This window comes from Staurois parvus, unplaced genomic scaffold (assembly GCF_062004578.1).
Source record: "Staurois parvus isolate SC_StPar_1 unplaced genomic scaffold, SC_StPar_1.0 ptg000132l, whole genome shotgun sequence".
In the NCBI taxonomy this organism is placed as follows: domain Eukaryota; kingdom Metazoa; phylum Chordata; class Amphibia; order Anura; family Ranidae; genus Staurois; species Staurois parvus.
The window spans coordinates 3,550,803-3,568,342 of NW_028317928.1; the positions used below are offsets into that span (position 1 = coordinate 3,550,803).

The window sequence follows — 17,540 nt, forward strand, 5'->3', positions numbered from 1 at the left end:
TGCCTATCAGTGCCGCCTATCCGTGCCACCTCATTTGTGCTGCCTATCAGTGCTGCCTGTCAGTGCCGCCTATCAGTGCCCATCAGTGCTGCCTCATCAACGCACAGCAGTGATGGAGAAAAATTACTTGTTTGAAAAATTTTATAATAGAAACAAAGAAACTTTTTTTTTTTTCACATGTTTTGCACTTTTTTTGTTTATAGAGCAAAAAGTAAAGTGCCCAGCGGCGATTAAATACCACCAAAAGAAAGCTCTATTTGTGAGAAAAAAATGATAAAAATTTCATATGGGTACAATCTTGCATGACTGCGCAATTGTCAATCAAATTGCGACAGCGCTGAAAGCTGAAAATTGGCCTGGTAAAGATGGGAGTATAAGTGCCTGGTAGGCAAGGGGTTAAGAGACGGCTTCTAATCTCAGCTTGTTACCTGTATGAAAGAGGCCTGGTAGCCAGAAATCCTGCTGAATGATAGGGGATCAAATACTTATTTCCCTCATGAACATGCAAATCAGTCATCATTTGTTAGACATGCATTTCTGATGAATTTGCTGTTGCTATTCTGTCTCTCAGTGTTACAATACACCGAACATTCGATTTTTAGACCGATCATTTCTTTTTGAATGGGCAAACATTCAAAATCAGCAGGGGAGCAAATACGCATTTCCTTCACTGCATATATACATGATTTTGCATTTCCGGTTAGGGGGCGCGTGCACCGCCCTACCCGCGCTGCCATTGATGGCTACAGCTGTCGATCACCGGGTCCCGGCCGGAGATTCCCTGTCGGCACCCGGCGATCACTGAGGAACACTGATAGGGGAGAGGTCTGTGTGTAAACAACACAGATCTCTCCCCTGTCAGCACCAGCATGCTGCTTTGTATAGCTCTGCATAGCATAGTTAAACACACACAGCACACAGTTAACCATTTGATCGCCCCAGATCCATCTCCTGCACACTGCTTTGTATGGCTCTGCATAGCATAGTTACATAGCAAAACACACACAGTTAACCCTTTGATTGCCCCAGATCCAGCTCCTGCACACTGCTTTGTATGGCTCTGCATAGCAGCATGCTTACAGTGAAAACACAGCACACACAGTAAAACAGCACACAGTTATCCCTTTGATCACCCCACGTTAACCCCTTCCTGCCCAGTGCCATTAGTACAGTGTCAGTGCTTTTTATTATCACTGATCACTGGATTGGTGTCACTGGGGATGTCAGTGGCCATTAGTCAGTTCCTCCCCAGTGTCAGAATGCCCAACGCAGTTGTGCTATAAGTTGCTGATCACCGCCATTACTAATATAATTAAAAACAACTTCTAGTATCTATAACGCCATTTGTAAACACTATAACTTTCACGTAATCCAATTAATTTACACGTATTAGGATTTTTTTTTTTAGTAAAGACACGGAGCAGAATACATTTTGGCCGAAATTTTTGATGAAATTTTATTTTTTTATTTTTTTTTTATTGGACATGTTTCATAGCAAAAAGTCAAAAATATTGGGGTTTTTTTCCTAATTGGCGGCCTTTTTTTGTTTACAGCGCAAAAAATAAAAACCGCACAGATGATCAAATACCACCAAAAGAAAGCTCTGATTGTGGGAAAAAAAGGACGTAAATTTAATTTGGGTGGAGCGTTGCATGACCGCGCAGTTGTCAGTTAAAATAGTGCGGCGCCGTATTGCAAAAAATGGTCAGGAAAGGGGGGAAAATCCTCTGGAGGGTGAGGGGTTAATGACACTGTTAACTCCTTCATGCCACCTTCCAAAGGCCCTTGAGGTGGGATTTAATGCCCACAGGTGGTGTGGCGTCTCTCAATTCTAACTACTGTAATTGGCTCTTGCAGCGGTCACATGATCAGGAGCCTGTCCCGCTGGCTCCTGATCAGAAGCTGTGGCTGAGAGCTGTTGGTGAGATCTTGCAGGGAGTGACCACTGTGGGGTGGACTTGTTAACTATTAGCATTGCAACTATATGCTGAACGCAGTGTTATAAAACATTATTTTACACTTTATGTGGCTTTTACAGTTGGAGCAAGGAACAGAAATTCACCAGAAAGATGTCCCAGTCCCCCTAATTCATTGGAAAGAGATCTCGAGCTATCGCCGGATTACCAGGTAAACGGATTTGAGGGTCTTCTCAAATACTGAAGTGGTGTCAGAGAGTGAATCAGCTCCTTGTATGGTGTCATTGTCAACCGCAGCTCCTGAACATTCCAGTCTTTTTTAACATGCAGGAAATTTATCTTAACACAACCCATCTCTCTCCTCTGTAGCTGTGGGCACTGTAGAGCAACTCATCCTCAAAGTCAAAGGAGAAGCATTGGCGTTTTTCTCTCAGCAGCAAAGCTGTTTTCTCTGTCCTCCAAATTGGCCGAAGGGCCATTTCACACTGCATGTACATTTCCATCCATTTTAATGTGCGCTGACGTCTATTGACATACATTTTGACGTTTGTTTACATACAGTTGTGTTCAAAATAATAGCAGTCAGACATCACTAACCTGATCAATCACTGTTTTTGGTAGAAATGATATTTCTACATGGCAAATAATTTTCTAGCAGGTGTAGTAGAGTAATAGAAATCCAACAGACCCAACAGTCATGACATGCATGCTGCTGATTCTGTGTAATTGAATCACTAATTGAAAGGGGCATGTTCAAAATAATAGCAGTACGGAGTTCTATTAGTGAGGTCATTCATTCTTTGAAAAACAGGTGGCAATTATTGCCCTTATTTAAGGAAGGAAGGCAGCAAATGTTGTACATGCTGGTTACAGTGCATTTCTCTCTGAAATTCTGAGGAAAATGGGTCGTTCCAGACATTGTTCAGAAGAACAGCGTACCTTGATTAAAGCCAAGCTATCTGCAAGAAGCCCCCGCAAAGTCCCACTGTTGAAAAAAAGACATGTGCTGAAGAGGTTACAATTTGCCAAAGAGCACTTTGACTGGCCTAAAGAGAAATGGCGCAACATTTTGTGGACTGATGAAAGTAAGATTGTTCTTTTTGGGTCTAGTGGCCGGAGACAGTTTGTCAGACGACCCCCAAACACTGAATTCAAGCCACAGTACACTGTGAAGACAGTGAAGCATGGTGGTGCAAGCATCATGATATGGGGATGTTTCTCATACTACGGTGTTGGGCCTATTTATCGCAAACCAGGGATCATGGATCAGTTTGAATACATCAGAATACTTGAAGAGGACATGCTGCCTTATGCTGAAGAGGAAATGCCCTTGAAATGGGTGTTCCAACAAGACAATGACCCCAAACACACCAGTAAATGTGCAACATCTTGGTTCCAGAACAACAAGATTGACGTTATGGACTGGCCAGCCCAATCCCCGGATCTTAATCCAATAAAACTTGTGGGGTGACATCAAAAATGCAGTTTCTGAGGCAAAACCAAGAAATAGAGAACTGTGGAATGTAGTCCAATCATCCTGGGCTGGAATACCTGTTCACAGGTGCCAGAAGTTGGTTGACTCCATGCAACACAGATGTACAGCAGTTCTCAGAAACAGTGCTTATACAACTAAATATTCATTAAGTGATTCAAAGGAAAGCAAAATCTTCAAACATTTTTCAGTTTATATAGTGAATGTTTGAGTTTGTAAAGAGGAATACAAACACTGCTATTTGTTTGAACAGTCTAATATTCACTTTTCTTCAGTTTTTTTAGAGGAACAACACAAATTTGTTATATTGTTCTTCATGTTTTGATTTGGAATAGAATGTGTAGTGTTCCCAATGCATTTGTGTGTATGGAAATAAAAGCTATTAGAAGGATTTTCAGCTTTATTCACTTTTTTCAACACACTGCTATTATTTTGAACACAACTGTACAGGTTGACATCTATTTATATACATTTTGACGTCTCTTGATATACATTGTGATGTCTGTTAACATACATTTTGCATTTTAGCGCATCCCAAAGTTATGGTGTGAATAAGTCATTGGATGTCCTTCCGTTGATCTGCGTTTTACAGCTTTGCTAAAATACACCGGTGTGAATTGGCCCTTATCCAGTCTGGCCCGAATCCTCTGAAATTCTAGTCATACCTGCGCAATACAACTCATAGACATACATAGCATAACTAATCTTGGGCTACAGCTGAATACAAGAGGTAGGGGGAGCAGTCCCCCTGTCAGAACACAATAGCACAGCGGGACAATCGCTGCACTAACATCGCATAACATCTCCATACAACAGTCTCCTCAGCTTTTTTTTTTGTTCAGCCCACTGGGTTGAATGAAAAAAAACTTGTACCAGGCATAACACACTTTCTGTCCTGAGGTGTCAACGCTCACTCACTGTACTGTATCTAATAGAGGAATAGCGTTGTCATCCTAGGCTGCTCTCCTGATTCGTCCCCCCCTCCTTTAACCACTTCCGCACCACAAAGATACTGCTACAGAGTGGCAGGGGAGCGCAAAATCACATATACTGCTACAGAGTGGCAGGGGAGCGCAAAATGAGAAAAAAAATACAGACAATCACATTGACTGATTTGGAAAGAATTTATTTGCAAATTATGGTGGAAAATAAGTATTTGGTCACCTACAAACAAGCAAGATTTCTGGCTCTCACAGACCTGTACCTTCTTCTTTAAGAGGCTCCTCTGTCCTGCACTCATTACCTGTATCAATGGCACCTGTTTGAACTTGTTATCAGTATAAAAGACACCTGTCCACAACCTCAAACAGTCACACTGCAAACTCCACTATGGTGAAGACCATAGAGCTGTCGAAGGACACCAGAAACAAAATTGTAGACCTGCACCAGGCTGGGAAGACTGAAACTGCAATAGGCAAGCAGCTTGGTGTGAACAAATCCACTGTGGGAGCAATAATTAGAAAATGGAAGACATACAAGACCACTGATAATCTCCCTCGATCTGGGGCTCCATGGAAGATCTAACCCTGTGGGGTCAAAATGATCAGAAGAACGGTGAGCAAAAATCCCAGGACCACACGAGGGGACCTAGTGAATGACCTGCAGAGAGCTGGAACCAACGTAACAAAGGCTACCATCAGTAACACACTACGCCGCAAGGGACTCAGATCCTGCAGTGCCAGACGTGTCCCCCTGCTTAAGCCAGTACATGTCCGGGCCCGTCTGAAGTTTGCTAGAGAGCATTTGGATGATCTAGAAGAGGATTGGGAGAATGTCATATGGTCAGATGAAACCAAAATAGAACTGTTTGGTAGAAACACAACTCGTCGTGTTTGAAGGAGAGAGAATGCTGAGTTGCATCCAAAGAACACCATACCTACTGTGAAGCATGGGGGTGACAACATCTTGCTTTGGGGACCAGGACGACTGATCCATGTACAGGACAGAATGAATGGGGCCATGTATCGTGAGATTTTGAGTGCAAACCTCCTTCCATCAGCAAGGGCATTGAAGATGAAACGTGGCTGGGTCTTCCAACATGACAATGATCCCAAACATACCGCCCGGGCAACGAAGGAGTGGCTTCGTAGGAAGAATTTCAAGGTCCTGGAGTGGCCTAGCCAGTCTCCAGATCTCAACCCCATAGAAAACCTTTGGAGGAAGTTGAAAGTCTGTGTTGCCCAGCGACAGCCCCAAAACATCACTGCTCTAGAGGAGATCTGCATGGAGGAATGGGCCAACATACCAGCAACAGTGTGTGCCAACCTTGTGAAGACTTACAGAAAACGTTTGACCTCTGTCATTGCCAACAAAGGATATATAACAAAGTATTGAGATGAACTTTTGATATTGACCAAATACTTATTTACCACCATAATGTGCAAATCAATTCTTTCCAAATCAGCCAATGTGATTGTCTGGATTTTTTTTCTCATTTTGTCTCTCATAGTTGAGGTCTACCTATGATGCCAATTACAGGCCTCTCTCATCTTTTTAAGTGGGAGAACTTGCACAATTGGTGGCTGACTAAATACTTTTTTGCCCTACTGTATATACGTGATTTTGCAGTTCCAGGTAAGGGGCGCGCATGCAGCCTAGCTTCACCACCATTTACGGCGTTGACTATCAATCATTGGGTCCCGGCCGGTGATTTCTCGCTGGCACCCAGTGATCGCCGAATATCTCCGACAAGAGAGAGACCTGTGTATAAACAACACAGATCTCTCCTCTGTCAGCTTCAGCACACTGCTTTGCATGGCTTAGCATAGCACAGCCATACAAAGCAGTGTGTTTACAGTGTAATGCACTTACACAGCACACAGTTAACCCTTTGATTGCCCCAGATGTTAAGCCCTTCCTGCCCAGTTCCATTAGAACAGTGTCAGTGCTTTTTATTAGCTCTGATCACTGTATTGGTGTCACTGGGGATGTCACTGACAGTTAGTCAGTCCCCCCCCCCCAGTGTCAGAATGCCCGTCGCAGTCCCGCCATTAGTCACTGATTGCCGCCATTACTAGTAAAAAATCCAGTATCTATACCGCCATTTGTAGACGCTACAACTTTCACGTAAACCAATTAATTTACAGGTATTGGAATTTTTTTTAGCAAAGACACGGAGCAGAATACATTTTGGCCTAAATTTATGACGAAATTTGTTTTTCTTTTATTTTTTACTGGACATAATAGCAAAAAGTCAAAAATATAGGTTTTTTTCTCAAAATTGGCAGTCTTTTTTTGTTTATAGCACAAACAAAAAAATACACAGGCGATCAATTACCACTGAAAGAAAGCTCTATTTGTAGGAAAAAAAGGAAGTAAATTTTATTTGGGGCAGCGTTGCATGATCGCGCAATTGTCAGTTAACGCAGCGCCGTATAGCAAAAAATGGCTTGGTCAGGAAGAGGGGGGTAAATCCTCAGGAGGGCGAGGGGTTAATTAAATGACACAAAAGCTGTTGCCCTATTGTTCACAGAGTAGCTTAGAAAGCTGATAACATTGTTTTTAGTTCAGTTCACAGGAAGTTACAAAGACATTGGATTTCTGGCCGGATTATCATGAATGTTTCTGTACTTGCAGAAAATGCACTTAACCTGGTAAAAAAAACAAACAAATGCAACCACCACATGTAAGGACCGGTGAGCAGCAATTGGTTCCATTTTGTTTTTTGGGTTCAGGATGTGCGATGTGACTGGTTTTGTTGTATGATCTCTTCCATTTTATTCTTGGTTTATACACTATAACTTACTATCTGTTGTTTTGTGGTGTTCAGGATGTACAAATGATTAAAGTTGAAGACGATAAAGATATGAACATCAGGAGCGATGAGCTATGTAAGGAGGGAGAAATTCCTCCAGAGATCGGGACAAGTGAGTAAAAAACGCTTAACCCTTTCCTACCAGTCAAGTCGGGTTTCGTTTTTTTTGTCTTTTTGTTTTGTGGTGGTGCGCAAAACCCCATAAGTGTGCAAAAAAAGTGTGCACATAAGGTTGTGCTTTTGTCCACCCCCCGAAGTAGTAGGACCTCTACCCTGAACCTCTAGGCGCAAGGCTGCTGACAGGAACAAGGTTTCAAACTTGGTTTACCTAGCCAAAAGGCCTGGCGGACCTCTCTCCTCGTGGCCAGCCAAAGCCGACCGCTGAATACTAGGTTGAGGGGCTCTACCAAAGAGAAACCCCCCAGGTTCAGGGGAGGAAGGAACATAATGGCCACTCATCCTCCTCCTTGACTTCAGGGCAGGTCTGAGGACCCACACCCTCCATCCAGTGAGAATAAAACCAGGAACCTAATGGCCACTCATCCTCCCCTTTGACTTCAGGGCAGGCTTGAGGACCCACACCCTCCATCATCCAGTGAGAAAATACACAGGATCCTAATGTCCACACGTCCTCCCCCTTGACTTCAGGCAATCCTGAGGACCCACACCTTCCATCCAGTGAGAAAAAAAAGGGAACTAATGTCCACTCATCCTCCCCTTTGACATCAGGGAAGGCCTGAGGACCCACACCCTCCATCCAGTGAGAATAAAACCAGGAACCTAATGGCCACTCATCCTCCCCTTTGACTTCAGGGCAGGTCTGAGGACCCACACCCTCCATACAGTGAGAATAAAAACAGGAACCTAATGGCCACACGTCCTCCCCCTTGACTTCAGGCAAGCCTAAGGACCCACACCTTCCATCCAGTGAGAATAAAACCAGGAACCTAATGGCCACTCATCCTCCTCCTTGACTTCAGGGCAGGTCTGAAGACCCACACCCTCCATCCAGTGAGAAAAAAAACAGGAACCTAATGGCCACTCATCCTCCCCCATGACTTCAGGGCAGGCCTGAGGACCCACAGCCTCCATCCACTTTGAAAAAAAAAAACAGGAACCTAATGACCACTCATCCTCCCCCCTTGACTTCCGGGCAGGCTTGAGGACCCACACCTTCCATCCACTGAGAAATAAACAGAAATCTAATGGCCACACATCCTCTCCCTTGACTTCAGGGCAGGCCAGAGGACTCACACCCTCCATCCAGTGAGAAAAAAAACAGGAACCTAATGGCCACTCATCCTCCCCCTTGACTTCAGGGCAGGCCTGAGGACCCACAACCTCCATCCAGTTTGAAAAAAAACAGGAACCTAATGGCCACTCATCCTCCCCCCTTGACTTCAGGGCAGGCTTGAGGACCCACACCTTCCATCCACTGAGAAATAAACAGAAATCTAATGGCCACACATCCTCCCCCTTGACTTCAGGGCAGGCCTGTGGACCCACACCCTCCATACAGTGAGAAACAAAAGGGACCTAATGGCCATTCATCCTCCCCCTTGACTTCAGGGCAGGTCTGAGGACCCACACCCTCCATCCAGTGAGAAAAAAATCAGGAACCTAATGGCCACTCATCCTCCCCCTTGACTTCAGGGCACGCCTGAGGACCCACAACCTCCATCCAGTTTGAAAAAAAACAGGAACCTAATGGCCACTCATTCTCCCCCCTTGAATTCAGGGCATGCTTGAGGACCCACACCTTCCATCCACTGAGAAAAAAACAGAAATCTAATGGCCACACATCCTCTCCCTTGACTTCAGGGCAGGCCGGAAGACCCACACCCTCCATCCAGTGAGATAAAAAAAACCCAGGAACCTAATGGCCACTAATCCTTCCCCTTGACTTCAGAGCAGGCCTGAGGACCCACACCTTCCATCCAGTGAGAAAAAAACCCAGGAAAAACATAGGTGAAAGGTGACAAAACACGAGGAGAAAAATAAATTATTTAAATTGTGCACTGGCTAGGCGTTGAGTCCTGGTAGCAAAAATTGCCCCAGACTTCGCCAAAAGGCCTATCTCTAAAAGGTGCAGTGCAGAAATTTTTAATGCTGTGACCATGTGGCGTTTCACAGTGTGGGGTCCCACACCCAAATGTCACCAAGAGCACCCCTGGGGAGACCGCTCCCAGGGGGCACAGACGCCACAGACTCTGCCTTCCCAGCCCATTGCCGGACAAACCAGGGGGAACTGGGCCCATCTGGTTTCTCCAGGGGAATTACTCCCGGGCCCCAACTGCCTGTGGGCACCCCGTTTCCTCTTCCAGCTGGTACTAGCCTTCAGAGGCATCATCATACCAGCAAGGGCACTATAGAGCAAGCCATTCCTACCAAAAGGCAAGAATGATGGTGGAGCGCCCCTACTGGACACTGATAAGAACAGACACTACACTTGATCTTAGCCAAAAGGCTGACAAGCGATTATTGTGGAATATCATTTACATGCATTGCTGTGTTCTGTCAAGAGCGTGTCGTCGTGTGCCTCCAGCAATGTGACACTGATAACTCGTGGTCACAAAGGGGGTCGATTTACTAAAACTGAAAAGTGCAAAATGTGGTGCAGTTCTGCATAGAAACCAATCAGCTTCCAGGTTTTTTTTTTGTTTTTTTTTAGCCAAACAGGAAGTAAGAGGAAATCTTGAAAATAAGGGAATTTCTTAGGGACCCCCAGGTCACCAGAACTAGTGTCCACATTTAGAAGATTTCCCATCTATTATTTTTCTGGGGACAACCCAAAATTTGTGATTTTATTTTACTTTCACTTTCAGCCCTCCTGCACACTGGATGTCTTTGGCTTTTGACGTTTTTTTTTCTACGGCCAGTAAACCCCCCAGCATGTTATCCTATATGTCCATGCACACATAGACTGCAATCAACATTTTTTTGGCTGGAAAAAACCCCAGGACTAGCGGGTTTCTAGAGGAGTTTTTTTTAGCTGTAAAAGTGCTCTTACGCTGAAAAATGCGACAAAACGTGGTAAAACGCCGCAAGCCAGCATTTTTGGACTTTTTTTGACCCCCAAATTTTTTTTTTCACTTAAACGCTAAAAAACGCAGGAAAACGCTGCTAATCGCTAATGCAAAAATGCTAAAAAAAACTGAAAAACATGCACACATAGCCTGTAATTAACGTTTTTTAGCTCTAAAAGCGCTCTAAAGCTGAAAATTATGGCAAAACACGGTATAACACCACAAACCGGCGTTTTGGGAATTTTGTGAACCAAAAAAACCCGCTAAAAACCGCAAACGCAGGAGAACACAGCTAAACGCTAATGCTAAAAAAAAGCTGAAAAACATCCATGCACATACAGACTGTAATCAACGTTTTTTAGCTGTAAAAGCGCTCTAATGCTGAAAAATGCATCAAAACATGGTATAACGCCGCAAACCGGCATTTTTGGACTTGTTTGGACCCAAAAAAGGCTAAAAAACGTAAACGCAGGAAAATGCCGCTTTAACTTGCCATGATCCCACCCTTTCTAAAAAGCCCTTTTTTAGTCACTTGACCCACTACTTGTGACTTTCCGTGGCACTTCTTTCCATAGTGAAGACTCCTGATCTCTCACTGCAGTCCAAGCCTTCTGTTGCCTCATTTGATGTCATCATGCTGCCCCTGGGGGTTTTCAGGAACCTTCCCACTGATGGGCCCAATAGGGAGTGCCTATGCTGCTGCCTGGTGACGTACACCTCCTATTGGGTGTATTGGTAAGGAGTTGAGACCAGAGATTCAGTGCTGTACCCTAGGACTGCTACTGAATGGTCTAGTTACTGCCCTTTGTAGTGATGTCATCATGCTGCCCCTGGGGGTTTTCAGGAACCTTCCCACTGATGGGCCCAATAGGAAGTGCCTATGCTGCTGCCTGGTGATATGTACACCTCCCATTGGGTGTATTGGTGAGGAGTTGAGACCAGAGATTCAGTGCTGCACCCTAGGCTTGACACTGAATGGTCTAGTTACCGCCCTATGTAGTGACATCATCATGTGTCTGCAGGAACATAAGAGGAAGAGCGAAAATCCCAGTGGTGAATAAATACCACCAAAATAAAGTTTTATCTGTCTCAAAAAAATGCCAGAAAATTCATATTAGGTGCAGTGTTGCATGACAGCCCAATTGTCATTCAAAATGTGATAGTGTTGAAAGCTGATAATTGGCCTGGACTTTGTAGGGGGTGAAAGTATCCAGACTGGAAGTAATTAATAGGAAAAAGTAAAAAATATTGTGTTTTTTTGTTTTTCAAAATTGTCGGGTTTTTTTTTTTTGTTCTTGTTTATAGCGCAAAAAATAAAAACGCAAAGGTGATCAAATACCAACGAAAGAAAAATTTATTAGTGGGGGAAAAAGGACGTAAATTTCATTTGGGTGCAGGGTTGCATGACCGCGCAATTGTCAAAGTATGATAGTGCTGAAAGCTGAAAATTGGCCTGGACAGGAAGGGGGTGAAAGTGTCTGGACTTCAAGCGGTTAACCCCTTCACGCTGGGGCCTCCTTGCCCTTTAAGGGTTTCAGAGGCGGGGCGGGGTTTAGGGTCATGTGACACGCCGTCACGGCGGTCACATGATCGGGAAAGGTCTCGATCGAAAGAGGAGATCGGGAGTTTTCTGTGAGTACCGAACATGTGTGCTGGGAGCGTGCAGGCCGCGCGCTCTCAGCACATATGTTCTTTTTTAATAGAACGCAAATGTGCGGCCGCTTGGCGTCTAGGCCGAGACGCAGGGAGGCCGCACATTTGCGTTCGGCCGGCGTGAAGAGGTTAAATAAACAAGCTGAAGGTAGAAGCTGATTGGCTGCCATGCACAGCTGCTCCAGATAATTGCACTCTCCAGTTTTAGTAAATCAACCCCAAAGTGACGATCAGAAGCTGGTAGTGATCACATGATCACTGCGACAGCCATTGGCAATCATCACAAGATCAAGAAGCCCATAAAAGCAAAAAAATGGGCCCTAAAACGGGTACAGAGGAAAAAAATAATACACACGTATGTGCAGGGGCAGACTGACCATTTGGAAACTCGGGCACTGCCCGAGGGCCCGGGGTCAGTAGGGGGCCCCATGAGATGCCCCTGGTACCTTTTTCATAGGCTTTTTTGAGTTTGGGCGAGGACACAGGGGCCCCATGATCCCCTATTGCTCGGGGGCCCCATGAGTTGTCAGTCCGCCCCTGCATATGTGGGATCCCCAGTCACGTCAGGTAGAGGAACATTTATTACAGGGTTTTTTTGGTGGTGGGTCATGGTAATTGCAAGAAATATACCGTACAGTTTTTTGAGACCTTTTCTAAACATTTGTTTAGCCGTTTTTGTACCCTTCCATGTCTTATTTCCTCCAGATGGACTATACAGAAGGCCTAGTATGGAGAAAAGTTCTGTTACCTCTGCAGACGAGACAGACAATGAGACCACCTCTGGCTGGCCAGAAGGAGACACTATTACCCAAGATCTTCATCCATTGCTGGTGTGTGATTCCACCACACACACAGGTTGCTCTCCAGATCCGTCACCCAAGCTCTCCTACCAGACAGTTCCCATAGGGAATGAAACTTTTCCTTGTTTGGAGTGTGGAAAATCTTTTACCCAGAAGGCCGAATTTATTAAGCACTGTAAAGCTCACACGGTGGAGAAGCCCTATTCCTGTTCCAAGTGTGGAAAGTGCTTCACCCAGAAATCAGGTCTTGTCCGTCATCAAAGGACTCACACGGGGGAGAAGCCGTTCTCATGTTGTGAATGCGGGAAGTGTTTCTCCTGGAAATCATCCCTCATCATACACGAGAAGGTTCACACAGGGGAGAAGCCGTATTCATGTTCAGAGTGCGGCAAACGCTTCAGCGAGAGATCCAACTTGCTCAACCACGAGAGGACCCACACTTCTGAGAAGCCGTTTTACTGTTCAGAGTGCGGAGAGTGTTTCACCCGTAGGGAAACCCTTGTCTCGCACCAACGGTCTCACTCAGGGGAGAAGCCGTATTCCTGTTCTGAATGTGGCAAATGTTTCTCCTGGAAGTATCAATTTCTCAGGCACGAGAGGAGCCACCGTGGAGAGAAGCCATATTCCTGTTCAGAATGTGGCAAACGCTTCACCGAAAGATCGAACCTTTTCCTGCATCAAAAAATTCATGCCAGCGATCGGCCTTATTTGTGCTCTGAGTGCGGGAGAGGTTTCACTAACAAATCAGCTCTAGTTAGACATCAGAGGTCTCACACGGGGGAGAAGCCATATTCCTGCTCCCTGTGTGGCCAGTGTTTTATCTACAGGTCTAGTCTGATACGACACGAGAAGGTCCACACCGGAGACAACCCGTATTCATGTTCCAAATGTGGAAAAGGCTTTAAAAACAGATCAAATCTGGTAAGGCACGAGAAGGCACACAATGGTGACCGCCCATACTCGTGCTCTGAATGTGGGAGAGGTTTTATCAATAAATCGGACCTGGTTGTTCATGAGAGGGTCCACACGGGTGATAAACCGTATCCGTGTTCTGAATGTGAAAGACGGTTTTCTCATAAGTCTTCATTGGTGGCTCATCTAGTTTCCCACAGGAGGCAGGAGAGCCTGTGTCAGGACACGGCTGATGAAGCGTAGTGTGGACTTGGTGCTTCTATTCCAAATCAGACCAGCTTAGTCCATACTTTGGCTGTTCTACAAGGAATCAGTAGACCAGATACGGTCTTATGTTACGTCTTTGAACAGTTCTCATATACATGTAGGATTTGTGAAGGTCTCTTACCCTACTCTTCTCGATGGTTCCACCACCTGCCGACCTAGCATAAACAGTCAAAGCTTGGGTGAACTAAGCGTGCATATTTATGCATAGAAAATCTCTTGAGGTCTATGGCTATTTCAAGAGATTGTGAGCAGCTCAAAATGGAATTTTACATAATAGTCATCTCTAACATTGGACAAACGTTGGTTGTGGGTAGTACATTTTCCCGATGAGGTCTTTGGCCAATCGACACCAGTGCCAATTGCAGAGCTTGCCAGTAATGTGATACTTTCTTCCTTTCTTCTTCTCCATATCTGGAAGATGTCCCACTTATTCTCAGATTCTTCATTAGGTCAGATAATCTCTGTGCGTGATAACTGAAGAGGTGCCAGGTGGCCCGTTGATTGAGTGAGGTTCAAACTGGAACCAAGCTTTCAATGGCTACCAGTAGTAACCCCTTCATGCCGGTGCCTCCCAGCCCTTTAAGAGTTCCAGAAGCCGGGAGGCGAGGTTTAGGGTCATGTGACCACCGTGACACGCTGTCACGGCGGTCACATGATCGGGAAAGGTTCCGATCGAAAGAGGAGATCGGGACCTTTCCATGAGTACCGGACATGTGTGCTGGGAGCACGCGCTCTCGGCACATATGTCCTTTTTTAATAGAACGCATATGTGCGGCCACTCGGCGTCTAGGCCCGGATGCCGGGAGGCCGCACATTTGCATTCGGCCGGCGAGAAGAGGTTAATAATGACTTGAAATATTGGTGTCCTTGCATGAGGCTCTATGCACACGGGGCGCTTTGATAACGCTGGTAACGTTAGCTGTGTAAATTCATGTTAAAACCGTGAGTTTTTCAGATTTTTTTTAGCGTTTTGCTGCGTTTTTTTCCACGCTTGCGGTTTCTAGTGTTTTTTTTTTTTTACAAAAGAAAAACATTTTTTTTGTCCTCATGCACACGGGGCATTTTGATAACACTGGTAATGTTAGCTGTGTAAAGTCACATTAAAAACATGAGTTTTTCAGATTTTTTTTTAGCGTTCTTATGTTAGCGTTTAGCAGTGTTTTGCCATGTTTGCGGTTTTTAGTGTTTTTTTGTTTTACAAAAGAAAAAATTGAATTTTTTTTTTAATGCACATGGAGCGTTTTGATAACACTGGTAACGTTAGCTGTGTAAAGTCACTTTGAAAACCAGAGGTTTTTTTAGCATTCTTGCATTAGCATTCAGCAGCTTTTAGATGCGTTTTTCCACGTTTGTGGTTTTTAGTGTTTTTTTTTTTTTTACAGAAAATTTTTTTTTTAGTCCTCATGCACACGGGGCATTTTGATAATGCTGGTAACGTTAGCGGTGTAAAATCACGTTAAAAATGTGAGTTTTTCAGATTTTTTTTTAGCTTTCTTGCATTAGCGTTTGGCCGCGTTTAGCTTTGTTTTCCACGTTTGCAGTTTTTAGTGTTTTTTTATTTTTTTTTACAAAAAAAAAAATTTTTTTTTGTCTTCATGTACACGGGAGATTTTAACAGCGGCTGTTTTTTGCTTTTGATGTTTTTTTCTACACCCAGTAATCCCCCCAGCATGTTATCCTAAGTATCCATACACACATAGACTGGAATCTAATGTTGGCTGGTACGTTTTTTGGCTGGAAAAAAAATCCCAGGACTAGTGGGTTTCTAGAGGAGTTTTAGCTGTAAAAGCACTCTAACGTTGAAAAATGCATCAAAATGCGGTAAAACGTCACAAACCAATGTTTTTGAATTTTTTTTGACCAAAAAAAAAATTTTTTTCTATAAGAAAATGCTAAAAAACACAAAAGGGGAAAAACGCCGCTAAATGCTAATGCAAAAACGCTAAAAAAGCTGAAAAATTTATTTAACGTGATTTTACACAGCTAATGATACCAGCGTTATCAAAACATCCCATGTGTGTGGAGCCTTTTGGTCAAAATAATGTCCAAAAATGCCACTTTTTTGACCAAAAGGCTCCATGCACACTGGGTGTTTTGCCGCCGGTTTGCGAGGTTTTACTGTATTTTGCTGCGTTTTACACTCACCGGCCACTTTACGGCTCCATGCACACGGGGCGGTTTAATAGCGCTGGTAACGTTAGCTGTGTAAAGTCATGTTAAAAATTTGTTTTTCAGCGTTTTATTTAGTGTTTTTGTATTGACGCTTTGCGGCGTTTTTTCGCTTTGTGGTTTTTAGTGTTTTTTACATTTTTTTTTTTACCCCCCCCTAAAAAATATTTTATTTGGTCAAAAAAAGTCCAAAACTGCTGGTTTGCTGCGATTTACCACACTTTGCTGCGTTTTTCAGTGTTAGAGCGTTTTTACAGCTAAAAAACTCCTCTAGAAACCCACTAATTTTGGGGGTTTTTTTCCAGCCAAAAAATGTTGATTCCAGTCTATGCGTGTATGGATACATAGGATAACATGCTGGGGGGGGTTTTACTGGCTGTAGAAAAAAACATCAAAAGCCAAAAACAGCCGCTGTAAAAACATCCCGTGTGAATGAGGACTGAAGATTTTTTAATTTATTTATGAAATTTATTTATTTCAGACTTTTTTTCTTTTAAAAAACAACTTTAGACTCCTCTTAGGGCAAAGTTTAAAAAAGGAATTCCAACCTCCCCCCTTATTTTTGTTTTTCCTCCACTGCTTACCTGATGTTGGGCTAAGGACTCAGATAGGCCGGTCATACATGGGTCGATTTCCAAACGATTTTCGGACGAAAATCGCTCTGTTAGTGGGGCAATGGCCGATTTTCGTGGTTCTTCCCTCGTTTTCGGGCATGCTGGAAAATTCGTGAAAAACCAATGTTGGGGTATTTTCTGCTCCCACTGGCCACAGTCCGGCCCCCCTAAAGCCTGAAGGCCCTTTGCTTAGAAAGTTTGAAGATCCCTGGTCTGGGGGGGGAGGGGTTTGTGTATCAGTGCTGTGCTGTTTGTTCATAAAGGCAGTCCTTGTTTTCTCCAACGTTGGTTGTGTCTGATGCTTGGGGCACATCTGCTATATTCTGGTCCCAGAGTGGAGGAAGCCGTAGTTTGGTGGAGATACCCAGTGGGGGTGTCAGGCAGTCTATCACAATCCCATTCTGCTCCGATTCAACAAGGGATTTGCTGAATGGAGCGACACGCCTCTGTATGAAAGGACACTAATACTTCAAACACTGAAATAACGGTTTTGGGTGGACTGACCCTTTTATTTGTACATTCCAAGAAGGTAAAGTGCTGTTATGTGTACTTGTGAACAAAAGTGTCATTTTTGAAGCAATAAAATGAGACAAAACCTTTGTATCTGGCCATCATTTCTAGGGCCCTTTGCTACTGGCATTTCGATCAAGTCCCCCTCAACAGGACCTGATTGGAAGCTCTATGCAGCGATATGGACAGGTGGATGTTTACACCTGCCTACCTCCAAGTCCATCCCGGTCTGTTTTTCTGAACCTAAACATGAGGGATCGGAGGTAGGCTGCTTTCAGATGGAGTGGTGTCAGCTCTGATCAGCACGGGATCTGTGAGCAGATCCCCTGGTGAATCGGAGCTGGACGGGACGCCTGTCAGTGGTTTGACATCCATGCCTGTTCAGTTTGTATCCTGTGGATACAGGAGGACCTCCTCTGTGGAAAAG

General features: G+C 44.3%; 1 protein-coding gene and 1 pseudogene across 1 annotated transcript in view; one reads left to right on the forward strand and one right to left on the reverse strand.

The window, feature by feature from the left end:
- Positions 1-17,202, forward strand: part of LOC149466179 (uncharacterized) — a 28,940-nt gene extending 11,738 nt beyond the window's left edge. Inside the window, exons 6-8 of the mRNA XM_089672793.1 lie at positions 2,039-2,127; positions 7,178-7,274; positions 12,547-17,202. Coding sequence (XP_089528919.1) covers positions 2,039-2,127; positions 7,178-7,274; positions 12,547-13,796 — 1,436 coding nt within the window. The 3' untranslated portion in view covers positions 13,797-17,202. The remainder of the gene's footprint in view (positions 1-2,038; positions 2,128-7,177; positions 7,275-12,546) is intronic.
- LOC149466180 (U2 spliceosomal RNA) lies at positions 9,485-9,641 on the reverse strand (annotated as a pseudogene).
- Positions 17,203-17,540: the final 338 nt, after the last annotated feature.